The sequence below is a fragment of the Microcebus murinus genome, chromosome 13 (genome assembly GCF_040939455.1).
Source record: "Microcebus murinus isolate Inina chromosome 13, M.murinus_Inina_mat1.0, whole genome shotgun sequence".
In the NCBI taxonomy this organism is placed as follows: Eukaryota; Metazoa; Chordata; class Mammalia; order Primates; family Cheirogaleidae; genus Microcebus; species Microcebus murinus.
In genome coordinates this window covers 58,744,565-58,767,492 of record NC_134116.1, presented here as the reverse complement: position 1 = coordinate 58,767,492, position 22,928 = coordinate 58,744,565, and the positions used below count along the sequence as shown (strand labels likewise).

Sequence of the window (22,928 nt, the reverse complement as noted above, 5' to 3'; positions counted from 1 at the left end):
GAGCCAGGGAGGGCTTTGCCTGTCTCTGGGTAGCAGCCTGTTGTAAACATGTGAAGAGTCGCTGGGAGTCCTACAAGGTGTATGATGGCTGTTCCTGGACAACTCCACAGGTTGCGCTGAAAAGACTCACCAGCCTTGCAACACTTAATAGATTTTTTTTTCAGATCTCTGTTCATTTATTTTTTTCTTAAGAAAACCCTCAATGCCTCAGCCTTCCCAGCCCTGAAATTGCCCTTGCAGGGGACGTTTGTGGTCATGATGTTCAGCATCACGTTGTTTCTATTGTTATGTCAGCTTCCCTGTGAGAATACAGAGTGGCTTTCTCTGCCTGGACAATTTCCAGACTGTTCAGTGTATGCTGATGAGCTACTTATGTTTATGGGACTTGCAGAATCTAATTTGCACAAGCAATTTCTTTCCATGCCAACTTTGAAAAAGATGACTTGAAACTATAAGAAAGGTCTACATATGTGATCTGTATAAAGCCCCAATACCTATGGAAGTATAGTTCCATGCCATTCTCACTACACACACACACACACACACACACACACACAACATGTAAGTCTCACGACTGTGATCTCATATATCATTCCTGACCATGTTATATGGCAGTATTCAAATTGGTCGCCTTGATAAAAACAAAATAACAATTGGCCTGATATTTAGAAAAACCATTGGCCTGATTTCCTGAATAAATGGCTTTAGTCAACAGGTCAAATTCAGCTAAGTGCACAATTCATTAAAAATTCTAAATAATTAGATTTTTATCGATAACTCAGATTCCTCCATTTATCATATCACCCTTTTTGCCTGCAATGCAAATTCCACCTGCCCAGCTCAATTCCTATTTCTTGGGGCCTTACCTTAAGATCGGTTCCAATCAATCACCATCTTCCCCAGATTCCTACAGTATTTATCATCATTCCTACCATTTTGAACAGCCCAGTTATGATAGGATTATCTCCCCAACTCAGCTGAAGTTCCTTAACACAGGGAATTTTTATTTATCCCTTACAGCACCTAACACAGTAATGGGCCTACATAGGTGGATACATTTGTAATACTTATCAACTGATGATTGAATTCCCAAAGGAATTCCAGTAGCCTCAGACAGCTCTGTGAATCTGTTTGGCCTGGTTAGGTGAGAGATGCCAACCCTTCCTTCTGTATATTATCTGTGGGTGATACCAAAGATAAGTGCAGTTAGTAAGATGATAACTTCATTCTAGTCATCTTTAAGATGTGTGCAGAAGTCTTGTAGACTGAAATTTAGAATTGATGTGATAGGGAACACCTCTTCCAACTTTCTTACTTGACAGATTTTAATTTGGTGCATATTTTCTTGTCTAATTGTTGTCGTCTGAGTGTTACATTCTCAAGGCTGTATCCCTCAAACTTTAGTAAACAATAGAATCAAGCAGAGAAATGTTTAATACATGGATTGCTGGGCCCCACCCTAAAGCTTCTGATAGTGTGGGTCCAGGCTGGAGCCTGAAAATTTGCATTTTCTAATAAGCTCCCAGATAATCCCAGTGTTAGCAGCCTGCGGACTACACTTTGAGTTAACACCACCGCCTACTCTCCACTCTATGCCAGGTGAGATGCCATTCTAAGCTTCCACAGCACCTAGGGGCTTTCGGCGTCATGGCTTATATCACGCTATGTTTTAATATATTTTGCATACCTGGCCATGCTCTAGACTCTTACATTCTTTTAGAATAGGAATCACTATTATTCATCTTGTTGTCTAACACAAAACCTACCCTTACAGTATATGCTCTATAAATATTTGATGAATGAAAGAGCAATGGGTAGAAATCTGTAGACATGTTAAAAAAGAAAAAAAAAAAGAAAGAGCAATGGGGTCTTAATAAATTCCATTCAAATTATACTGAACTGAGGTGTCCAGATACTTTATTTAATCTACTTGTTGAACTTTGCTGCTATTCAGCCCCCAAAAGGAAATATATGATTAGTAATTGCCGAACTCTGGTTCATAAGAAGTCACATTGATTTGGAGAATACACAAAAGATTAGTGGACCCACAACAAGCCTCTCCTAACCAGGTCCATCCACGTGCACATGGCAGGCAGTGCAAGGTTGTGGGCACAGGGCTGTCTGTTGGGAGCACGCTTAACCCCAGCACAGTCGCCATCCTCCAGGAGCACCCAGCCCACCGGGGAGACTCACCCGGGACTGACTTCAGTCTCCTCCATAAGGAAGAGGGTTTGGGGTGGGTGTAAGGGCTCAAACTGAGCAGAGAAGCTGGGATTCCTGAGAGGTGACTCGGACAGAAGGTGGTATGGGCTTTTAAAGGAGGAGGCCCAGGTGGGAGGATCGCTCAAGGTCAGGAGTTCAAAACCAGCCCAAGCAAGAGCAAGGTGCCAACTCTACATACTAAAAATAGAAAGAAATTAATTGGCCAACTAAAAATATATAGAAAAAATAGCGAGGCATGGCGGTGCATGCCTGTAGTCCCAGCTACTCGGGAGGCTGAGGCAGAAGGATTGCTTGAGCCCAGGAGTTTGAGGTTGCTGTGAGCTAGGCTGACACCACGGCACTCTAGCCCAGGCAACAGAGTGAGACTCTGTGTCTAAATAAATAAATAAAAATAAAGGAGTCTGACTGCCTGGGGCCCATTCTTGACACCACTACTTTCCAGATGTATGACCTTAAGGAAGCTACTTACCTTATTTGTGCCTCAGTTTTTAATCTGTAAAATGAAGATAATAATACTATCAGCATTTGTCCTCTACCAAGCACTCAATAGGGGTTTTAGGATTATCATCACCATTATTTGTATTAGTTGTTTGTTTACTTAGAGGACCTCAATTTCTACATCACTCAGGCACCATGCACCAGCCATATAGAACACTTATTTCTTGGAGTAGTTCTCATGTATGGCATATGCCAGAGGCGGTGTGGAGAGAATTCAATTTGGGGGTGTTGGGGGGGCTATTTAATGTTTTTTAAGATCTCACAGCAGGCCAGGCAAACATTTGTGAAATTTGATTTTACCTTAATAATAATCAAATCTTTCTCTTTCCCATTTATCAGATTGTGTCGCATCTATTTTTATGACCTAATTTACCACTATAAAGGTCAAAACAACCTCTAAATTTTAATATTATCATGAGTAACATAAACTCAGCAGGTGAAAATTATGATAGTGGGTGCTTTGTAGCAGAGAAAAATAAGAAATGTCATACTGAGAAATGAACTGAGAAAATAACGTGCCAAGAGCACCGTAATACAATTAATCTTTACCAGCAATAGAGTCAGTATCATACAAGATAAATCAAACCGACTAATTCTGGATGCACATACATACATTTTAAAAAAGTATTTCACTTTAGTTTCTTCTGTTTGCTGTTCTACTTTTATTGGTTGAGAAGATTTTTCATGTCAGTACTTTTTCAGGCTATGAAGGGTGTGGACTTTAGTAGATACAACAGTGTGGGTTACATTTTCTACATACTGAAGAGAAGCACACAGCTATTTTTGAGAGCAAGTGCCTTTTTTCATTTGGGTATATCTACAGTAGCATATAGTAAAAACTAAAAATAAGATACTACAACTTAACAGTTTAAATAATGAATGGAGTTATTGGAATACAAAGGAATTGTCTGATTTTTAGATCATTTTTATTTAACTTGGCTGTCCCAAAACTATGTCATAAGAAAGTCATTTAAATGCCAGCTTGAGACCACATTTTAAGCATGGTGTGAACTGTGATTGCCATAATTAATAGGATTTAGGCAGCGGTGATGCTCTTAGTATTTAATAGAAAACATTAAGACATTGAAATTACCCTTTCCTATCAAAGTCTCTGTTCTTATTATGGGATATCATATTTGGGGGTTACACATGTATGGTAATCTTATTTTTTAATTAAAAACTAAACAATTATATATATATATAAATATATAGACATACATATATATCTATTATGTTATATATATGTGGCAGGAGGGTTATATATAAAATATAAAAGGTATATATCTGAATGTTAATAGCATTTATATCTGGGTAGTATAATTTCAGTTAAATTTTTTTCTTTTTATCTGTATTTTGTAAATTTTCTGTAGTGAATATATATATTATTTGTAATGAGAAAACTAATAAAGGTTATTACTAAGAATTAAAGTGAACTAGAGAAATGTCTTATATTTTGGAAAGGAAAGGAAAAAAGGTTATAAGCTTATAGTTGCATCTCCAAAAATAGTTTAAAAGTTAATATTTAAATTTAAAACATTAAAAGTATAGATATTAATGATACAAAAAAACTAACTTCTTTATCACCTTTAATCTAAGAGAATAAAGAAATTGTTTTACTTTAAAATATTACTGTACAATGCATTCAGGTACCAAAAGGATGTAAGATATCCAAAGCAATCTCATTGTTTTTTTCACTTATCCACTATGTATATATTCCTTATAGCATTCCTATGGATATTGCCAGGCCAAGGGTAATGACCTAATCTTTATAATTTCCAGTCAGTTTCTCTCTCTCTCTATGCAGTAACAAATTCATTTGATATAATTTAACAAATATTATTGCAAGTCTAATATTTATGCTCTTTTTGATCCATCTAGATGTCTGTTTATTTTTTAAGACATGCCATAATTGATGACCTTAGTCTCTGACGAAGACAGCCTTGACATTGCCCTCAGCGTATGTAAATTTTAGATAGCCTTCTTCTTAACTCTAAGCCCCTGACATCCTTTTTTGGACCATTTACTTTAGAAAACTCAGAATTATATATTCTCCCTCTGCCTCTTTAATATGTAACATTTATTTGTACTTTGAAATTTATTTCAATAGATTTAGGAGGTACAAATGGTTTTTTGTTACACAGATGAATTGTATAATGGTGAATTCAGGGATTTTAGTGTACCTGTCAGCAGAATAATGTACATTACCAATAGGTAATTTTTCATCACTGACCTCCTTCCACCCTCCCCCTTCTGAGCTGCCAATATCTATTATACCACTCTAGAAGACCATGGGTACCCATTGCTTAGCTCCCACTTATAAGTGAGAACATGTGGTATTTGTTTTTACATTCCTGAGATACTTCACTTAGGAGAATTGTCTCCAGTTCCATCCAAGTTGCTGCAAAAGACATTATTTCAATCTTTTTTACAGCTGAGTAGTCCTCCACAGTAGTAATATTAATATATATGTACCACATTTTCTTTATCCACTCTTCAGTTGATGGGCACTTAGGTTGATTCCATGTTCTTTGCAACTGTTCTTTGTGCTGCAATAAGCATAGGAGTACAAGTATCTTTAATATATAATGACTTCTTTTCTCTGAAGTAGCTACCCAATAGTGGAATTACTTGGATCCCAAATCAGGAAAGCATATGTACCACTTCTTCATAGGCTCCAGCACCCTGCCTTCAAAATGCCTCCCTGTTACACAGACTGTGGTTACAAGTCACACTGGTCCAAAGGAAGTCTGTCACCACTGAACAACAACAGACAGCCAAGCCCAGTTTGTCCCTGCTAACGCTGCTCCTCTGCCAGGCCCCTCACAGGCTTCCTGCCTTGCTTCTCTTTGCTTTCACATCTGTACAAGAACCACTGCTCACTGTTCCTGCCTGGAGCCCCTGCTGGCTCCCAGATGAGCTGGGACTGGAGGCAGCCCTCAGGAGGGGATTTTTGTCCCAGTGCTCTGCAGGCACACAACGTTCATGCCACAGGCAACCTGGCACAGTGGTGAGAACTCTGGAGCATGAAATAACATTGGTTAAAATCCAGAGTCTGCCTCTTACTAGTTGTGTGACCTTAGGCAAGTCATTAGCCTCTCTTTGCCATATGTTCCTCACCTGGAAAATGTGGATGTAATAGCCTGACTTCATAGGGTTCTTGTGATTAAATGAGTTCATATTTATAAAATACTTATAATATTTCCTGCATATAGTAAGTACCATACAGGTATTTGTTAAATAAATATAACCAATAATGACCTTTAAAAAAGGCCACCAGGAGAAATGCTGTATCTGGATATCTCTGGCCCCTAAACCACACTGAGTTTTTACCTGTATTTCTTTAAAGGGTCCTTTGTGTGACCTGTAACAAGTTCTTGTTTTAATCTTTGCAATTGGAAATCATAGAAAGCATAGTTCTTGGAGTTGTCTAAGGACATAATTCATGTGCTCTGGGTGCAGCAATTGAACCCCAATGAGGTGGAACATCTCGGAATATAAAGTGTGGTCATGTTGTGATGAATCACTGTGTCTCAGCTGAGGACAGGAGCCCCACGTGTCTGCTTTCAAATTATCTCTCTGACAGTGAAGCCTGTTGGGTCTCTGAGGCTTTCCTTGTGTAGACCTTGAACATCAGAGGCTGCTGGAAAATGGCACAGGTGATGAGAGCTCGGGACCCTCAGGACCGACAGTCCTAAGCTTCAAGCTTCAGCAACTGATTCGATTAGCAAGGACTTGGGATTTCTGGCCCCTAGAAAACTCCTGAGATCCTGCATGCTCTTGGGGATGGATGCATTCTTACTTTCCATTGAACCAAGAAGTTCTAAAGCTTAGTCACTCATTCTTATCAATCCTTTTCTACTCCATCTGTTTTTTTCTACCATTTTTCTCCCTCTGCTTCCTTTTTCCACTGTAATTCTTTGGGGCATCAGAAATACAGGATAAGTATAGATTGTCAGCACCAAGTTGGCTGCCTTATTCTGAAGGGAAGGTCCAAATCAGGAGAAGGGGCCCAGAGAAGCATGGAATTTCAGAGCAGGAAGACACTGTGGAGATCATCTGTTTCAAATCCCTCTTTGTACAAAGAGAATAAATGAAATAAAATACACAGCAAGTCGGTGGCAGTTAGAACCAGAGTCTTCTATGTTCAAATCCATCATTTTTCTACTATTCCAGGCCATTGTTTGTGGGTGATTCCTTCATTTTCCAGCAACTTGTCAGCTGCTACTTGCTAGTTACTAGCTCATAAAGGAAGGTGTGAGAGGTATCTCCATTCTCCTTCCTCCCCAACCACAGTTCTAATCTTAGGAGCAATAGCTTGAAGGTTACTGACAACTGGCACATCATTTAATGAATTGCTTTTGGTACTTTGCAAAAAATGAGTAAAAGATTTAAAAAAAAAAAGGTAGCTGACTGTCATCTTGACTATTGACTAGAGGCCCCCTAATTTCATAAAGTGTGATGTTTAAGAGTAGGGTCTATGAGCAAACAGCAAAATGAGGCAATGGAACAAAGAAGGCAGAGAAGGAATGCAAACCTTGTGGTGTGCTGTTGACAGAGTGAGAGGTGATGTGGCAAATCTTTACCACATAGATCTTGTCAGCTGCCCCACTCACCTTGCACTTGCAGCTGTTGAGGCCACCAGCCCTTGGAGAACCATCAGGGAAGTCACGTGATAGTGGTCTCCCTATTTAGGAGATGGGAGGGTGTCACTCAGTAGGTTATTTAGTGAAGTATTTAGCCACTGGCTCTGCTTCCATATGGCTCTTCAAAATGTCATCTGTATGTCATTGGTTTCTTTTTATTTCTTTTTTAATCATAAGGATAATAGTATAACAACATTGCCACAAAAATTAGAGAAGATAGAAGATTGCCACTATTTGAACACAACCACAGTTATTTTTTCATATGTATTTTTATATAATTACAATCAATCATATACAGAATTTTAGCATGGATTCACTACCCCAAGTATGTATTAAGCACTTGTTCTGTGTCCGTCCGGTCATTTCAATGATGATACTACTTAAACCGTAATATATTCCTAGAAATTTATAGTTTTCAAAATCACTGTTTCCCTTATGCTATTTGGTCCTTATAGTAACCGTGGGGGTGAAGCATAGGGTGTTATCCATGCTTTACATAGAAGAAAGGTATGGCTTAAAGAGATGCTCTGCCTGGAATTATCCAGTATGTAAATAATGGTGACAGAAATAGAACACAGCCCCACCACCACCACGGCCATCACTTGCCCAGATATGGTTACTGCCCTAAGGAGCAAACACAGGTGAAAGTCAGTTTTACCCAAATGTATAAGTGAACAACTGCCACATAAGTGGCATGCGAAATGTGTCCTGGTAAGGAAGGCTTACAAGTGGCCTGAAAAATGCCTCTGAGAGTTACGGAGCTTGAGCTGTGTGTAAAAATCTAAGTAAGAAGTGGCAAGGAAAAGAGAATAGAGAGCCTTCTAAGAACATATCTGGACATAGCATAGAAAGAGGATAGGCTATTTTGATGGGGTTGAACCCCAAATGCCAGGCAGTAACTTCTGACTTTTCCCTATGCATTATCAGAAAGCATTAAATCAGAGATTAACAAGATGAAAGTTGTATGTTACTAAATTGATCCAGTGGCATTATGTAAAGTTGATGGGAAGAGGAAGGGCCCAGAGGCGAAGTAGGAGGTTCTTGCAGTGGTCAAAGTATGCAACTAGGAGAACTGGGAGTAGAACAACAGCAGTGGAAATGGGAAAGTGGTATGAGAGACATCTCACAGAGGCTTGATAGAATTTAGACTTAGGGAGATTTTAAAATCACTTGGGGAATAGAAGAGAATGAATCAAAAATGAAGTTTTCAAGCCCCCTGCAAGTGGAAAATGCTACTGCTAATAAAAACAGAAAAGTTGGAAGAGGATGTATTTGATGAGCAAGATGAATTGGCTTTTAGACATAAAATTATAGAAATTTAGAAGAACAACATCAGAAAGGACTTGAGTTCAGACTTTGCTTTTTTGTTGGGGGCGGGCAGGGAGTAGTATAAGAACATTTCTTTAAGTAAAGCTTTACATAGAAGCCCTGTATTATAAATCAGAAGAAAGCAGTAAAGGAGTGAGAATTCCAGAGATTTGTCTCCTTGGACCTTCCATGTCACCTCTGTAAAGCTGATGAGGTTCCATCAAGCATTCATCAAAGATGATTGACCCTACCCAGCATCTTAGTTTTAGACAAGTGATCTGGAACTTGAAGATATTGAGTAATTTGCCTAAGGTCAACCAGCTGTTGGCAGAAGAGCCAGGGCTAAAACTCAAGTAAGTAGTGTCTCTTCCGACCTCTCGTTTTGAATTTGAACTGGGTAGGGTAAATTCAGGCAGACAAGACCAGTGGTCAGTTGATGATAAAGAACAGAAGCTTAAAGAATTAAGGTGGACCCTAATTGAACCCATGAGAATGAAAGAACTCTAATAAAAGGGAACAGAGAAGAAAAACTGGGGACCAAACTTTGGCAAGGACTGAGTATAAGAGGAGGAAGAGAATGGCTTCTTCTTTGTGTGCACTGGGCTGGCAGAGGGAAAGAAAAAGCCAGTGAAGATAAAACAAGAAATTAGGAGGAAAAAGACCAGGACCTTATATGTAACAGAAACAAGGGAGGCCTATGGTTTAAGAGGGGCCGATGTCAATGGTATAAAATATCACATGGAAAGAGGACTGAAAAAATAACCATTTGGCAAGAAGGAGGTCACTGAAAATCTTTCAGAAGTAGATTCATTGGGGTGATGGATGAGAAAGCTGAGGTTTCAGGTAGCAGGGCAGTAGACACTGCAGGCAGACAACACATATTCCAGAAGCTTTCCAATAGAAAGAAAACAGTACTAAGGGTAGGGAGGCCACAGGAATAATGAAATAAAAGCAATAACAATAGGATTTTAGAAGCTGGAGAAACCACATTCTTGGTCCTTAGGGGCTCGGGTGGGTGGAGGAGAACAAAAACAAAACAACAACAAAGCACTCTTATAGCTCAGTAAATTATTGAAAAAGAGCTTTTCTAAATGATAAATTACTTTGATCATTTCTCAAAGTAATTGATAAGGACTCTTAGAGGGGAAATTTCTGGCTTTAAGTATCTAACTCTTTAAGAAGTCTTTTTAAAAGTCTGTGATATCTAGTTTCCCGTTATTGAAAACCTCTTCTCCAGCCATTTAATGATTCCTTCTAAGTGTCATGGAAATTAGAGTTAAAAAGTAGGCTGAGAAAAGATTTATGAGGTAAGCTTGTCCATTCTCCTGTCAAGTGCAGACTTGTTACCCACGGTGCATTTTCTAGTCTGATGTGCTCTTACTGCGCTCCCACCACTTCCCTCAGAAGCCTGTTTCATAATCTACTAGATCTCACTGTGAGGAAGCTCTTAAGCCCCATCCTAATGCTCCCTTCTCACTATATCCTCTGTACACCATTAACGATTTGTACTTAGTAACTTCCCTCACCTCCCACTCCATCCACACTTATTCACTTCCACTTTGTAATCTCTAGACACCTGGAGCAGCTTTTCCAGAACCTTCAGTAACCACATCATCCTTCGGGGCAAGCTTCCTTTATCAGGCTGAAGGATTTTAGTGTGATGTAAGGATAAGGGGTTTTTATAAGTTTATGTTTCTAATGATAAAACTTTTCCATTCTGATAAGGTCCTTTCCATTCTCCATAGATTTGGGGTGGAGAGAGAAATAAGGACAGTGAAGTTTTTTTAAAAAGATTAAAGCTATGCATGATTTATGATTCAATATCCCAGTAAAATGTGTTCCCCAACTGCAAGATACATAAATTAGCATGTCCTATGTAGGGAATATGAAATCTAATTGTTTTCTAGCTTCTGTGTTATAGCTTTTTGACAAAGAAATCCCTTAACTCATCTAAAAAATAAACAAAGAGACCTCTGGGCAGAGTTGAAGTCCATGTCCTACCATAAGAGTTCTTTTCTAGAGTTAGACATAAAAGCATGAACTGCTGTATCCTCTGATATTGCTGAAAATATCACTGTCCTTTATTGTTTAATATCATGGTCAATTTGTTCCTACCATGAGGAGTTGTTCATGGAAGGGCTTTGGCAAGTGTCCCCTTTAAGGTTGTATCATGTGCTACCAGCCATCCTGGCTGCACCAAATTTACCTTCATGTATCTTACAACGTGAGCATCTCCCCGTGGAGGGCCCCAAGCAAGATGCCTGCACATGCAGTGGGTTGTGTTACAGGAGAGAAACACCGAGCTTGGGGAATCCATCTCTATTCTACCAAGTCTAAGCAAGCCTTCTCTTCATCCCAGAGGAGACATCAAAGTTGCTTGCTGCAAACACAGACCTGAGAAATGCCCCATAAAAAGAGCTGTCAGGGCCTTGCTTCTAAGTTCAAAAACCTGTACATTCTACTTCCTCTTAAATATCTTGACAAGATGGCATAGAAACCTTAAATTCACATTTCTAGAACTGAAAACATCATCTTCTCCCAGACCAGCTTGTTTCTCCATTTTCCTATGTACTGAGGTGCCTACCCATTTTCAACATTTTCTCATGCACCAGGTCACCAATTTTTTTTTGTTCCACCTCTTAGATACATCCTCCATTTCCACTCTGCACACCACTTACTTGGTTTTGACTCTCATCTTCAAAAGGTAAAAATGAATAGACTTTTACAGTACTAGATTAGTATCCCTGGCTTGAGTTGCATTTGTCTCCAGTGTTCTAAAATGCAGAGCTGTTCATGTAACTCCTCTGCTAAAAACTCTTCACTAGTTAAGCCTTTCAGATAAAATCGAAACTCCTTATCATGATCCACCTACTTCTCCAGCTTTATCTACTCACATTTCTTTCACTTAGACTTTTTACAAGAATTGCTTGTGGGCCTCTAGGTAAGCATGCACATCTTGTCACTTTGGACTCGATATCCTTAAAAACTTAGAATTCCTTGGCATACAATAGGCATGTGATGTATGTATGTGGCATAAATATTTATTGGGTGGCTAAAAGTATAAATAGGCTTAGCTTAAATGCAATAAAGGTTTGGTTTGAGGAATTACTTAGTCCCATATTCTCTTTGTTCACTCCCTTCACCTTAACCAGTCATGATGATGGAGCTTTTTTGACAAACATCAGATGATAATTTAAATTTATAGACACTAAATATTACAAAAACATGAAGAGGGTATAGATGTTGCGTACATCTACTTGGTACTTTCTAGACTATCCCATACTTTCAGACTACCAATAATTGTAATTATCTTTTTTCAATGAACAACACCAATATAAATACAGAAAAATCAAATTAACCTTATTTTTCTTAAGAACCTGTGATTCATGAGTCATTAAAAACAAAACTCTCCTTTTTATTTATAGTTGGAAAAGGTGAAAGCACAGCACATAAAGCAGCTATCTAAAATCACTATCCTGTCTTCCACCCCTTAAAACACATACATGTTAATTTAACTGTTGTCTTTGGCAAAATGTATGACAGGAGCATTCATTCATCTAACCAACTCTGTGACTTTGTCAGTGAGAGTCTGAGCTTGCATCATGCCCAAGGCAGGCTTAGGCTCCAGGGCACTTAGCAGTAACTGTCTTGAGTGGTCACAAGTTGGCACACTTCACTAAATGATATTATAGACTGACGTCTCCATTGAGTATTCTGGTACACACCTTTGCCTATAATGGAACAGATATTTTCCCTTTTGGGGATTCTGGAGGCCAGTTTATTGTAAGAAGCAAGCACTCCTTGGAGCCCTCCGGATCAGCTTCCACAGGTCCTGTACCACTTCCTGAGTAGTTCCTCTCCCTCCTGAAAGAGTGAGGACAGCTTTATCTCCACTCTGGACAGAGCTCACAGAAGTACCCAAAAGCTGGTGCATCTGCCAAGCCTTGGGTCTCTGCCAGGCCCAGGCCTGCAGGGCTGCTGTGGGCCTCACGGAGAAGTGTGTCCACTGCATCCCCTGTCCATGACCATGTGACAGCACACCATTTGTGGTCAGCAGAGCGCAGACTATGATCTCCAGTCTCAAGAAATATTTCCACAGAGTGGTGGTCCCAGGACTCTTTCTTAGCTTTCCATCCTCATTTTGCCCAACTCTAAATCACTATCAAAGCAAGAGTCACTGGTGGGCTATATGTGGTTTCTTGTAGACATTATTGATTCAGTGGCATTTGTCAGGCCCTGCTCAAAGTCCCCCATTCTATATGACTCCAGCTTTGGACATGGAGACAGGTGCCTAAAAGCATTCTTTGGTGGTCTGTCTGTTCTGCCGTTGCCATTCCCTGCTGGCTCCTGACATCTTCCTGCCCTCTATAGCCAATTTCCCTCACTAAACCTGGATCCTCAACCCCGGGACGGTCCCAGGACACCACTCAGTCTTGGCAATTAATGTGTGCCTGTTATCTGCTAAACTCTGCTGAGTAATTTCATTCGGCCCCAATTATCATCTAGGCTGTGAACAGATCACCCTCTCTTGGAGATACTATTTCCACTCAGCTCCAGGGTTCATTATTTGCATTTTTTAATGATGCAATCATCATCTTAGTTAATGTTCTTCCATCCTCTTTCTTCCTAAACCTCTCTTGGGAGACCTTTACAGAGCCTCAGCCTGCATCCGTGCAACAGTCTCACCCTCCAAGGCCTAGAAGTCCAGTGGCATGTCCCTGAGGGACCTGTTCATCCTTAGGGCGTATGACTAATTCAACTTGGCAGGCTCCTTGACACCACTAGCCCAGAGAGATGATGTGTGCACAAAGTCCTTCTCTGCTCTAATTGAGACAGCCCAGTCAGAAAACATCAAATGTTATTTTATCACAGAAAGAATTTCTATTCCCTTCCCTATAACTCCTCTTTATAACATGTTCTAATCCTATCTACATAAACCTTTGGATTTGTTCTATTTTTAAATTCTTCATTGTGTTTCTGTTGGGCTGATTCCCAAGATCCCATTTTTGAAGTATAAGAGCACCCTTCATCTCTAAGTACCTTTGATGTATAGCTGGCTCCAGACTTAGACCATTCCCTGAATTTCTGATCCCCATCTTCATGGGCACATGCCCACTCTCAGCCTCAGCTGATAACCCTCTAGTCAACTGAGATCTTCCCTCTGATAAATCATCACCTCACTGTGATTCCCTCAGTTCTTTACCTTACCCATGTTCACCTCTCACTCAGTCTTGGTCAGTCTTCAGCAGGCATTGAGCCTCTAAAATGCTCACCAGGTATTACCAATGGCAATTTCTCACTAGAGCCTTCTTTCCTGGCAATTTCTAATTACCCCTGATTTACAAGGGTGGTAGCTTATAAGTTAAATTAAGCTCATAAATCTATTTTGATTGGCATACACTGAGTTTTCTGATTTGAATGTCTTCTAGTGTGTTTTGTGCTTTTTGCATGCTCAACATGCTCCCAACAGTTTCTATATACTTGCATCTGACCAGGTTTGTTAATTTATATTAACTAGCTAAGTATCTACCCTATAACTACTTCCAGTCCTGGTAACACCTGCCAACCCATTTGACCAGATCTTTTAAGTTCTCCTTTATCCATGTGGCCTTCCTTCCCTATCCTCTTTCATTTCTACATATTCCCCACCATTTAATGGAAACAGTATCCTTAACTTTTTGCTCCAGTATACTAGTCCTTCTTTGGAGCCATCTTTCAGTGAGCAACTTCCCTCCAACAAGACTCAACTTCCCTAATGATTCTACTATCCCTTAGTTACAGGTCATATATGTGAATCATTAAATTTGACTTTCTATTAAATTACTCTCCATTTTGAGTCCTAATACAAAGTCTTAGAGGATATGAGTTAAATCTTCATCTTTATTTTTAAATTTAAAAAACAGTAGAATGAGATAATAATAGTAAAATATTTCATGTTATTGACTTGTTGTACAACTCTTTTAGTTTCCAAAGAAAAGAATTTCCCAGCCCATGCTTTATCTACCTTTTACATTTGTACATAAGGATCCATACTTAGTCAATTTAAACACTTCTAACAGCAGTTTTATCTTAGCTTCCCAATATGCCCTGTTTGTCCACATACTCACACAAATTATTTTATTAGCATAGCATTGTAAATCAGTCTTCTAAATGCTTTCCCAGAAAATTTTTATATTTGAAATAAAACATGTTAAAGTAGCTATAGTCATATATCATTTTAGTGAACAAAGTTTAATCAAAACATGGACAAAAATCTAAGATAATTCATGCCAAATTTGCCACTTGTGCAGAAAGTTACTTGGTTTGCTAAGGAGGAGTAGCTAGGAGCCTAAATTCTAGAATTACTTTTCTACTGTTGGGCAAATAGATCAATTATGTATACCTTTGATCTTCAGTTATAAGTAGAAGTGATGACCTTATATTTATAGAGCTTAAGATATCTGGTGGTTTCTATTGAAATACACAGCATCTACATAAACATATATATGATTTTTGGTTTTTAACTTTGTAGGAAATCAACGTGTTGACTGTTGCATTGGTCAACCAAGACCGAGAGAACAATATTGAGAAAAGAAGCCAAGGCTTAAAATCAGAGAAAGAAGCTCTGCTAATAGGTAAGGAAATTCTGTTTGCATCTATTTTCTTAAATAGTTCTTAGGTAATTAACTTAATATTTTAGCAATTCACCTCCAACTTGTTAACAATCTAAACAGCTTTGCCTTCTGGTCAGAGGTGAGATTAATTTCATCAAGATTGTGTTACATACATTTCAAATTAGTGGCATACAAACTAATGGGGGTTTTGCTCTTCTGTAACCATATATATTAATTGGTTGTCAGACATAAAACTGAGTTCAGGAAGACAAATTAATTTGCATCTCATAAGTCACAAATCTGAATTTTAAAGTTTGCACATGTCTGTTCCAACTGGAGGCCAGGTTGGTTCCAGGCTAGAAGTTCCAAACTAACCCAGGTACCCAGGTTCCAGAGCAACTTTGAACCCTGAAATTAATCACCAAGCCCCTGAGCAGAGGCCACACCCTAAGGTCAGCCTCAAGGCTGATAAAATAGGGCCATCAAGGCTACTGGTGCTAAGCTAATCCTCATCAGTCATCCCTGTCCAAGGTTGGATCCTTTTATCCAAGATGAACCAAAGAAGTTGACCACTAAGAAAGAGGAAAGAAAAAAGAAGAAATTTGCTGCTTCTTATAAACATTCAGTTACCCCACAAAATACATCTAGGTTGGCTTTTTCTTTGTCTGGCCCAGAGATAAACCTCTAAATCATCTTGTTGGGGAGTCATCGTCAGGGGATCCCACAAGGAAGAGTTCTTGATGAGGATGTGAGGAGAATGTGCCTGGGACCCCACCTTAGAAGGAGTGAATGTTTAAGGCTGTCACTCAAGCCCTCAAATTCAGAGGAAGGAAGCCACCATCCTCATTCCGTGATGCATGGCATTGTTTCAAGCTGCACCTTGGCACTGATACCAGGGTGGTGTTCCAAGTTTAGACTGGCTCTTCCATGGCATGGTTAGGAATGAAGAATGAGGCCACATTCTCATCTGAGAATTACATTTGAGACAAATTATTCTTCCGCAGTTCATTATCTGGCAGAAAAGGTACCTGGTTGTATTTTCTAAATACTGCATGTGCTCACCTCAAAATGACAGGTACACCAGGGCCTGTAGAAGCTGGCACAGGAGGAATTAAATTCAAAAGATAGTCCAAACTTCATCCATCATATATAGATTTTTCAACAGCAGGGTTATTGAATATGACATCAACTTAGAGATACTCCAAGGAAAACCAATTATTTTTTTCCTCTCTGATGATATACAGCTGTAATAACATGCCATGCACAAGTCTCAGAAGACATGCTGATGTGCTATCAGTTCCAGGAACCCAAAATGAACCCATATGTAGTTGGTAACTGGGTTTCTCTCCTATTGGAAAATGTGTCTAACTCTGACAACTGTTTCTCTTTCACTCAGTGTGACAAAGGTGTGATTTTCTCCATAATTCTTTTAGGATATAAACAAAGCAATACTGATACTGATCTGCAATCCTTTCCCTCTTTGTTTAAGTGTGAATAATTCTGACCATTTGAAGGTTTAAAAAAATGGGAACAAGTCTCTATTTTCAGATCTTTATTTTAGTTCTTCCCTTTCACTAAAGAATTCTTCCCTTTTTATGTTCTACTTGGAAAACACATTTTATTTACAATGTCTTCTAAGTAGGTACTAGTGTTATATACATAGTATATATAGTAGTAGTTAATAGTAATGCATTTTTCAATCAGCTACCTCAAAATTTTAAAAATGATATGTTTTACATACTGTATATAAATAGGAGATAGGAAAATTATACTTATAACATGCCACCCCTGATATCTTTAGTATAAAAAACAAAATTAGTTAGTTCAAGTATATTAGAAATAAAAATATTAGTAAGTCAGGATCTTCAATAAAAAGTATGCACAACCAACTTTTCTAAGACTCTTCCCATTACTGTTGTTCTTCTGAACTAGTCTACCTATATTACCCTTTGAAGTTTGGGTAGAGCAAAAGAAAGAAAGGATGTGACACTTATTTTGAATCAATATATGGAAATGTTTAGGTAGAAGGGAGGCTGGAGACAAGTGTCAGATGAATGTAAACTTAGGAGTTTAATTTTTCCCTTCAGTTCTTCATTACCTCTCTACCTTTCTCAATATTTTATTTTACTCCACTTAATGATAGTTTGACAACAGATGTAATATCCTGCCCAAATCCACCCTCAAACACTCATATACTTCCACTCTTTTGTAATCAAAGAGAGAACAATCCTCCAAAAGAATGTCATGATGGAGAAGAGTTTACAAGAGTAGCAAAATGTATCCTGCCAAAGGATGCAATTGCTCCCTGCTATGAAATGAGCCTCTCTGCTAATTTAGTTTAGCCATTCATATTTTGTAGATATCTGAATGTTGGGACCATAAAGTCCTCCCCTGCAGCTTAAAACTGCTTTGGACTAGGATAAAGAGAAAAAGGACTTCCTGGTGCTGGGGCTACTCTTTTCTGAAGAATTCTTATAGGTAGAATGATTTTAGGAGTTTCCTGGCCTTCTAGTACATCTTCAGGGGGCAGGAATACTCTGAAATTCCTCTGAAATCTTCCCTTGGAATAATTAAACCTGTGCAGAGGACACAACGGGCATGCTCTAAACCAGCTTAGAATGCCAAGGGCACAGCAAAAAATCTCTCTCAACTTAAAAATATTAATTGGCCAAATCTTCATCACATCTAGGTGCTTGTATTAATGGTATATACTATATGCCAGTATACTCAGATGACTCAACACCCTCTTGGGGCACATAAAATATTACATAAGAAATGCATGTTGGCATAAATCCTGATTGCCTGGAAGAGAATGTGAATGAGAAATAAACTCTTCAAATGAATTCCATCTACAGATAGTATAAAACTGAAGCTAGAATTTCCTAAACAATGAGCCATCCTAATTATTTGTGATTACCTGTGACACTGATTTATCTGGGCAAAAATGTGTATTCTGTCTAGACATTCTCATGACTATTTTATAAAATTAGAGTCTTTATTTCAAGACATGTAAGTTTGTATTTATTAGCGAGGATCAGTAGGTTTTCATTGATAACATGATTTGGAACGTTGCAGATATGGATCCTGAATCTTTTGAGTGTTCAACCATTCTGCCAAACTCCCTTCTTGACAATTAATGGAGATCGAGTGCTATGTTCCAACTCAGCTAGAGAAGATAGGCCCTTAGAAAGAACTTTATTATGATTTCTGGATTTTTTGTTTTGTAGTCAATACATATGAAGACAGGTTGACATATAATTGGACATTAAAGAATTATTAGATTTTTATGGGGGCATTGCAGGGTAGCATTTTATGTTTCATTCTCTATAGTAACTGCACATTGGGTCAAGTTGACATTGCCCAGTGTCTGTGCCAGAACTCCTAGTTCATTTCACATATGGCCCACATGTTGGGTTTGGCATACGTTGCAGTTGTTTGGGATAGAAATGAGTCAGTATTTTTGATTTAGGGCCAAAGCTTTGGAGCTATGTTTGGCTACAGATTGTTATGAAGGAGAATGGATCAAATTTTTTATTGAAAAGATAATAGTTCTAAGGAGATGCTGGTAGTATAACTCTGAGTCTGTATCACTCTATCTCCTCTTGCTTTTTTTATTCAAGTAGATTTAATGGGTACAAGTTGAATTCTGTTACATGTATATATTGTAGTCTGTGTTTTTGGGCCGGGAGTGGTGGCTCACGCCTGTAATCCTAGCACTCTGGGAGGCTGAGACGGGCAGATTGCTCAAGGTCAGGAGTACAAAACCAGCTTGAGCAAGAACGAGACCCTATCTCTACTATAAATAGAAAGAAATTAATTGGCCAACTAATATATAGAGAAAAAAATTAGCCGGGCATGGTGGTGCATGCCTATAGTCACAGCTACTCGGGAGGCTGAGGCAGGAGGATTGCTTGAGCCCAGGAGTTTGAGGTTGCTGTGAGCTAGGCTGATGCCACAGCACTCACTCTAGCCTGGGCAACAAAGTGAGACTCTGTCTCAATAAAAAGAAAAAAAAAGTCTGTGTTTTTGGTGTACCCACAACCTGGGTAATATACATTTTAGCCCGTAGGTAATTTTTCATCTCTTCTGCCCTCACCTCCCCCATTTTGAGTCTCCAATGACCATTACACCACTCAGTGTGGCCTTGGGTAGCCATAGTTTAGCTCCCACTTATGTGAGAACATGCTGTCCTTATTTATCTGTTCCTGGGTTACTTCACTTAGGATAATGGCCTCCAGATCCATCCAAGTTGCTGCAAAAAGCATCATTTCCTTCTTCGTTATGGCTGAGTCATACCCCATGGTGTATGGGTGTGTGTGTGTGTGTGTGTGTGTGTGTGTGTGTGTGTGTGTGTGTATCTCACATTTTCTTAATCTACTCACCAGTTGATGGGCATTTAGGTTGATTCCATATTTCTGTGAATGTGAATTGTGCTGTAGTAAACATATGAGTGCAAATATCTCTTTGATATAATATCTCTTCTTCTAGGTAGTGGGATTGCATGATCAAATGGTAGATGTACTTTTAGTTCTTTGAGGAATCTCCATAGAGGTTGTGCTAATTTACATTTCCACTAACAGTGTGTAAGTGTTCCCTTTTCACAGCATCTGCACCAGCATCTATTGTTTTTTGATGTTTTAATAATGACCGTTCTATAAGAGTAAGATAGTATCTCATTGTGGTTTTAATTTGCATTTCTCTGATGATTAGTGATGTTGACAATTTTTTTATATATTTATTGGCCATTTGTATATCTTCTTTTCAAAAATGCCTGTTTATGTCATTTGCCCACTATTTAATAGGTCTGTTTGTTTTGTTCTTGCTGAGTTGAGTTCCTTGTAGATTCTGATATTAGTCCTTTGTTGGATGTTTAGTTTGCAAATATTTTCTCCCATTCTGTAGGTTATGTAACTACTATTTTGATTATTTCTTTTGCTATGCAGAAGCTATTTAGTTTAATGAAGTCTCATTTGTGTATTTTTGTTTTCATCGTATTTGCTTTTGGAGTCTTGGTCATAAATTCTTTGCCTAGGCCAGTGTCCATAAGAGTTTCTCCAGGTATTCTCCTAGGATCTTTATGGTTTCAGTATTACATTTAAGTCTTTAATCCATATTGGGTTAATTTTTGTATATGGTGAAAGATAGGGATCTAGTTTCATTCTCCTGCATATGGCTATCCAATTTTCCCCAGAAAATTTTATAAATAATGTGTCCTTTCCCCAGTGTATGTTTCTGTCTGCTTTGCTGAAGATCAGTTGGTTATAGATATATGGAAGGAAACTCCAGGCAGCATAAGGAAGGGGAGTATGTTCTGGTAGGATTCCATTTCTCATTCCACTCAAGGAGAATAATGTGTTGGCCAAACTGAATGTACAAATTGATGATTTGTTCTATCAAATAACCAATATAATTTTTAAAATAGGAGTTCATAGGAACAAAAGATGGGAGGATCAAGGATTGGCTCTGTGACAAACCACAGTACTGGGTGATCTCTAAGCAGCCCTGAGTAGGGAGGAAGGGGGAGGGGTTCTGAGTATTTGCAGATTGAGACATTTGATCTACTGGGCAATCTACAGCAAATCGCTTATCTACTATGGACCTAAATCCTTATCCTTATCCACTGTGGACCTCATTTTGTATAAAGTTAGGAGGTTTGATTAGATGGTCTTTTTCAACTTAGTACTCTGTAATCTATGAGGACTATTATGAAAGCACATTGCCCTATAGACAGTGACCCTGTATGTAAGTAGAGGATCATATGCATCAGCACGTAAACATGAACTCTATTATCTTTTACCTTTAAAACAAAAGAGAAGAAAAACCTGTCTTGACCCCATGACCTCTTTCAACCAACAGCCCCTTGTTTCCCTCCCCTGTCCAAAGAGTTGCCTGTGGTCAGTCTCCACTCCCTTCCTCCCCTCTCTCTCCACCCCACTCTAGAGAAAGTCGTCATGCTGAAATTGTTCTTGTCCATGTCACCAGAGAGCTTCATATTGCCAACTCTCTGCTGTAGCTCCAGCAGCACTGGATCCGTGGGTTGCCATCCATAGGAAAAGCTTGGGAAGCTTTTATGCGACGCCTACTTTGGCCCCACAGGTAGCTAGTGGCAGCCGCTCAACTGTTTTAAAGAAAAGCTAATGGCTTCTTAATATCACCCACCACTGATTTGGTTCTGGATACCCTCCTAAAGATACCCTCAAACCAGGTTTTCTAATCTGATTTTAGAAAGGTATACAGAACTCACGTGAGTATTTTCCCCTTAGTTTTATGAGCAAAATCGTTTCAACAAAAATTTTCTGTGCTCCAAACATCCATGCTACTCTGTCCTAAATCCATAGCAAGATGGATTAGGAGTAACAATCACCAGTGAATAATGTCTCAAAGTTACCTGGCTTTTGAAAAAATATTACATCATCAGTTAGGACTTGTAGAAATTTTTAAGGTTTTTATTTACACCCATTTATTAATAATAGACTAATGGAAATAATAGACTAATGGAAACAAGTATACTGGCTATTCCCAGTTCTAGAAAATAAATTCATTCAGCATATATCCACTGTGAATGTGTACTGTGTTTGGGGTACTGAACCAGAACACACAGAGACAAAGGGCAGGGTCCCTTGGGGTGCAGCCCCAGGATTGGGGGTGAGGGACAGTAGTCAATGAGGTGTAGGCACATACACATGGATGGGAGCCAACTTCACAGAGGCAATAAAGGGGCCACTCTGGGTCCTCCCATTCCTGGGGTCCCCAAATTTCTGTGTCCGTACCTCACCTCCTGGGCTAAGGGTTATCAACCTCTCCCCTCAAGTGGCCCTCATCAGCCTCTAACTTGTTCTATTCATCCTACCAAGGACATGTAGATTGACATCGCACTCTCACAGGCATTTATAAAGAGGCTCCTGGGGCAGTTTACTCATAGGACGGCTCAGGCCCATCCACCTTCTGAGACGCCCTCTTGCCCCATGGAAAACACACACCCTTGTCACCCCAAAGGCTGCAATGCCACAGTCACTCCGTCTCAGCCCTGCCACCTCTTCCCTGTGCTCAACAGGGCACAAGGCCAGGCCCAGCCCAGCAGCCGGCTGCCCAAGCAGATGGCCAACCCAGGAGAGGAGCTGGGAGAGGAGCCTGCCCCCCTCCTGCCACACCCTCCCACCCCTGAGGGTGGGAGCAGCCTTCTCCAACCCAAGATCCCTGTGCGGCAGGAGGAGAGAAAAGCTTCTCACTAAGAGCAGCGCCTGCTCACAGAAAGGAAGCTGACTGTTCCTTCTCCTCCCTGTCCCCCTCCTCACAGTGGTGCAGGGGAGGAGGGCCTGCCAGCCACTTGTGGGAGGCTCTCTGTGGAGAGCGGTGGGCACAGGACCTGGGACAGTCGGCGGAAGCCCCAGTCGCCCTCCTGAAACAAAGACAATTCCCTGCACACGAACTGTAATCCGGCCCTCCCCCACTTACAGTACAGTTAGATGGAAGGAATAAGCTCTACTATTTGCTAGTACAGTAGGGAAATTATAGTTAACAATAATTTATTGTATATTTCAAAATAGCTGGACGAGAAGAGTTCCCAACATGCAGGTAAATGTTTGAGGTGATGGTCATCCCAAATACCCTGATTTGATCATTCCACATAGCATACAGATATCAAAATATCACATTACCCCTA

At 39.5% G+C, this 22,928-nt stretch overlaps 1 protein-coding gene across 7 annotated transcripts in view; it reads left to right on the top strand.

Moving 5' to 3' along the window:
- The window catches only part of ENOX1 (ecto-NOX disulfide-thiol exchanger 1), a 511,925-nt gene that overhangs the window by 476,868 nt on the left and 12,129 nt on the right, over positions 1-22,928 (top strand). For all 7 annotated transcript variants that reach the window (XM_076009424.1, XM_076009420.1, XM_076009423.1 and 4 more), the window contains one exon: positions 15,184-15,286. In XM_076009424.1, coding sequence (XP_075865539.1) covers positions 15,184-15,286 — 103 coding nt within the window. The remainder of the gene's footprint in view (positions 1-15,183; positions 15,287-22,928) is intronic.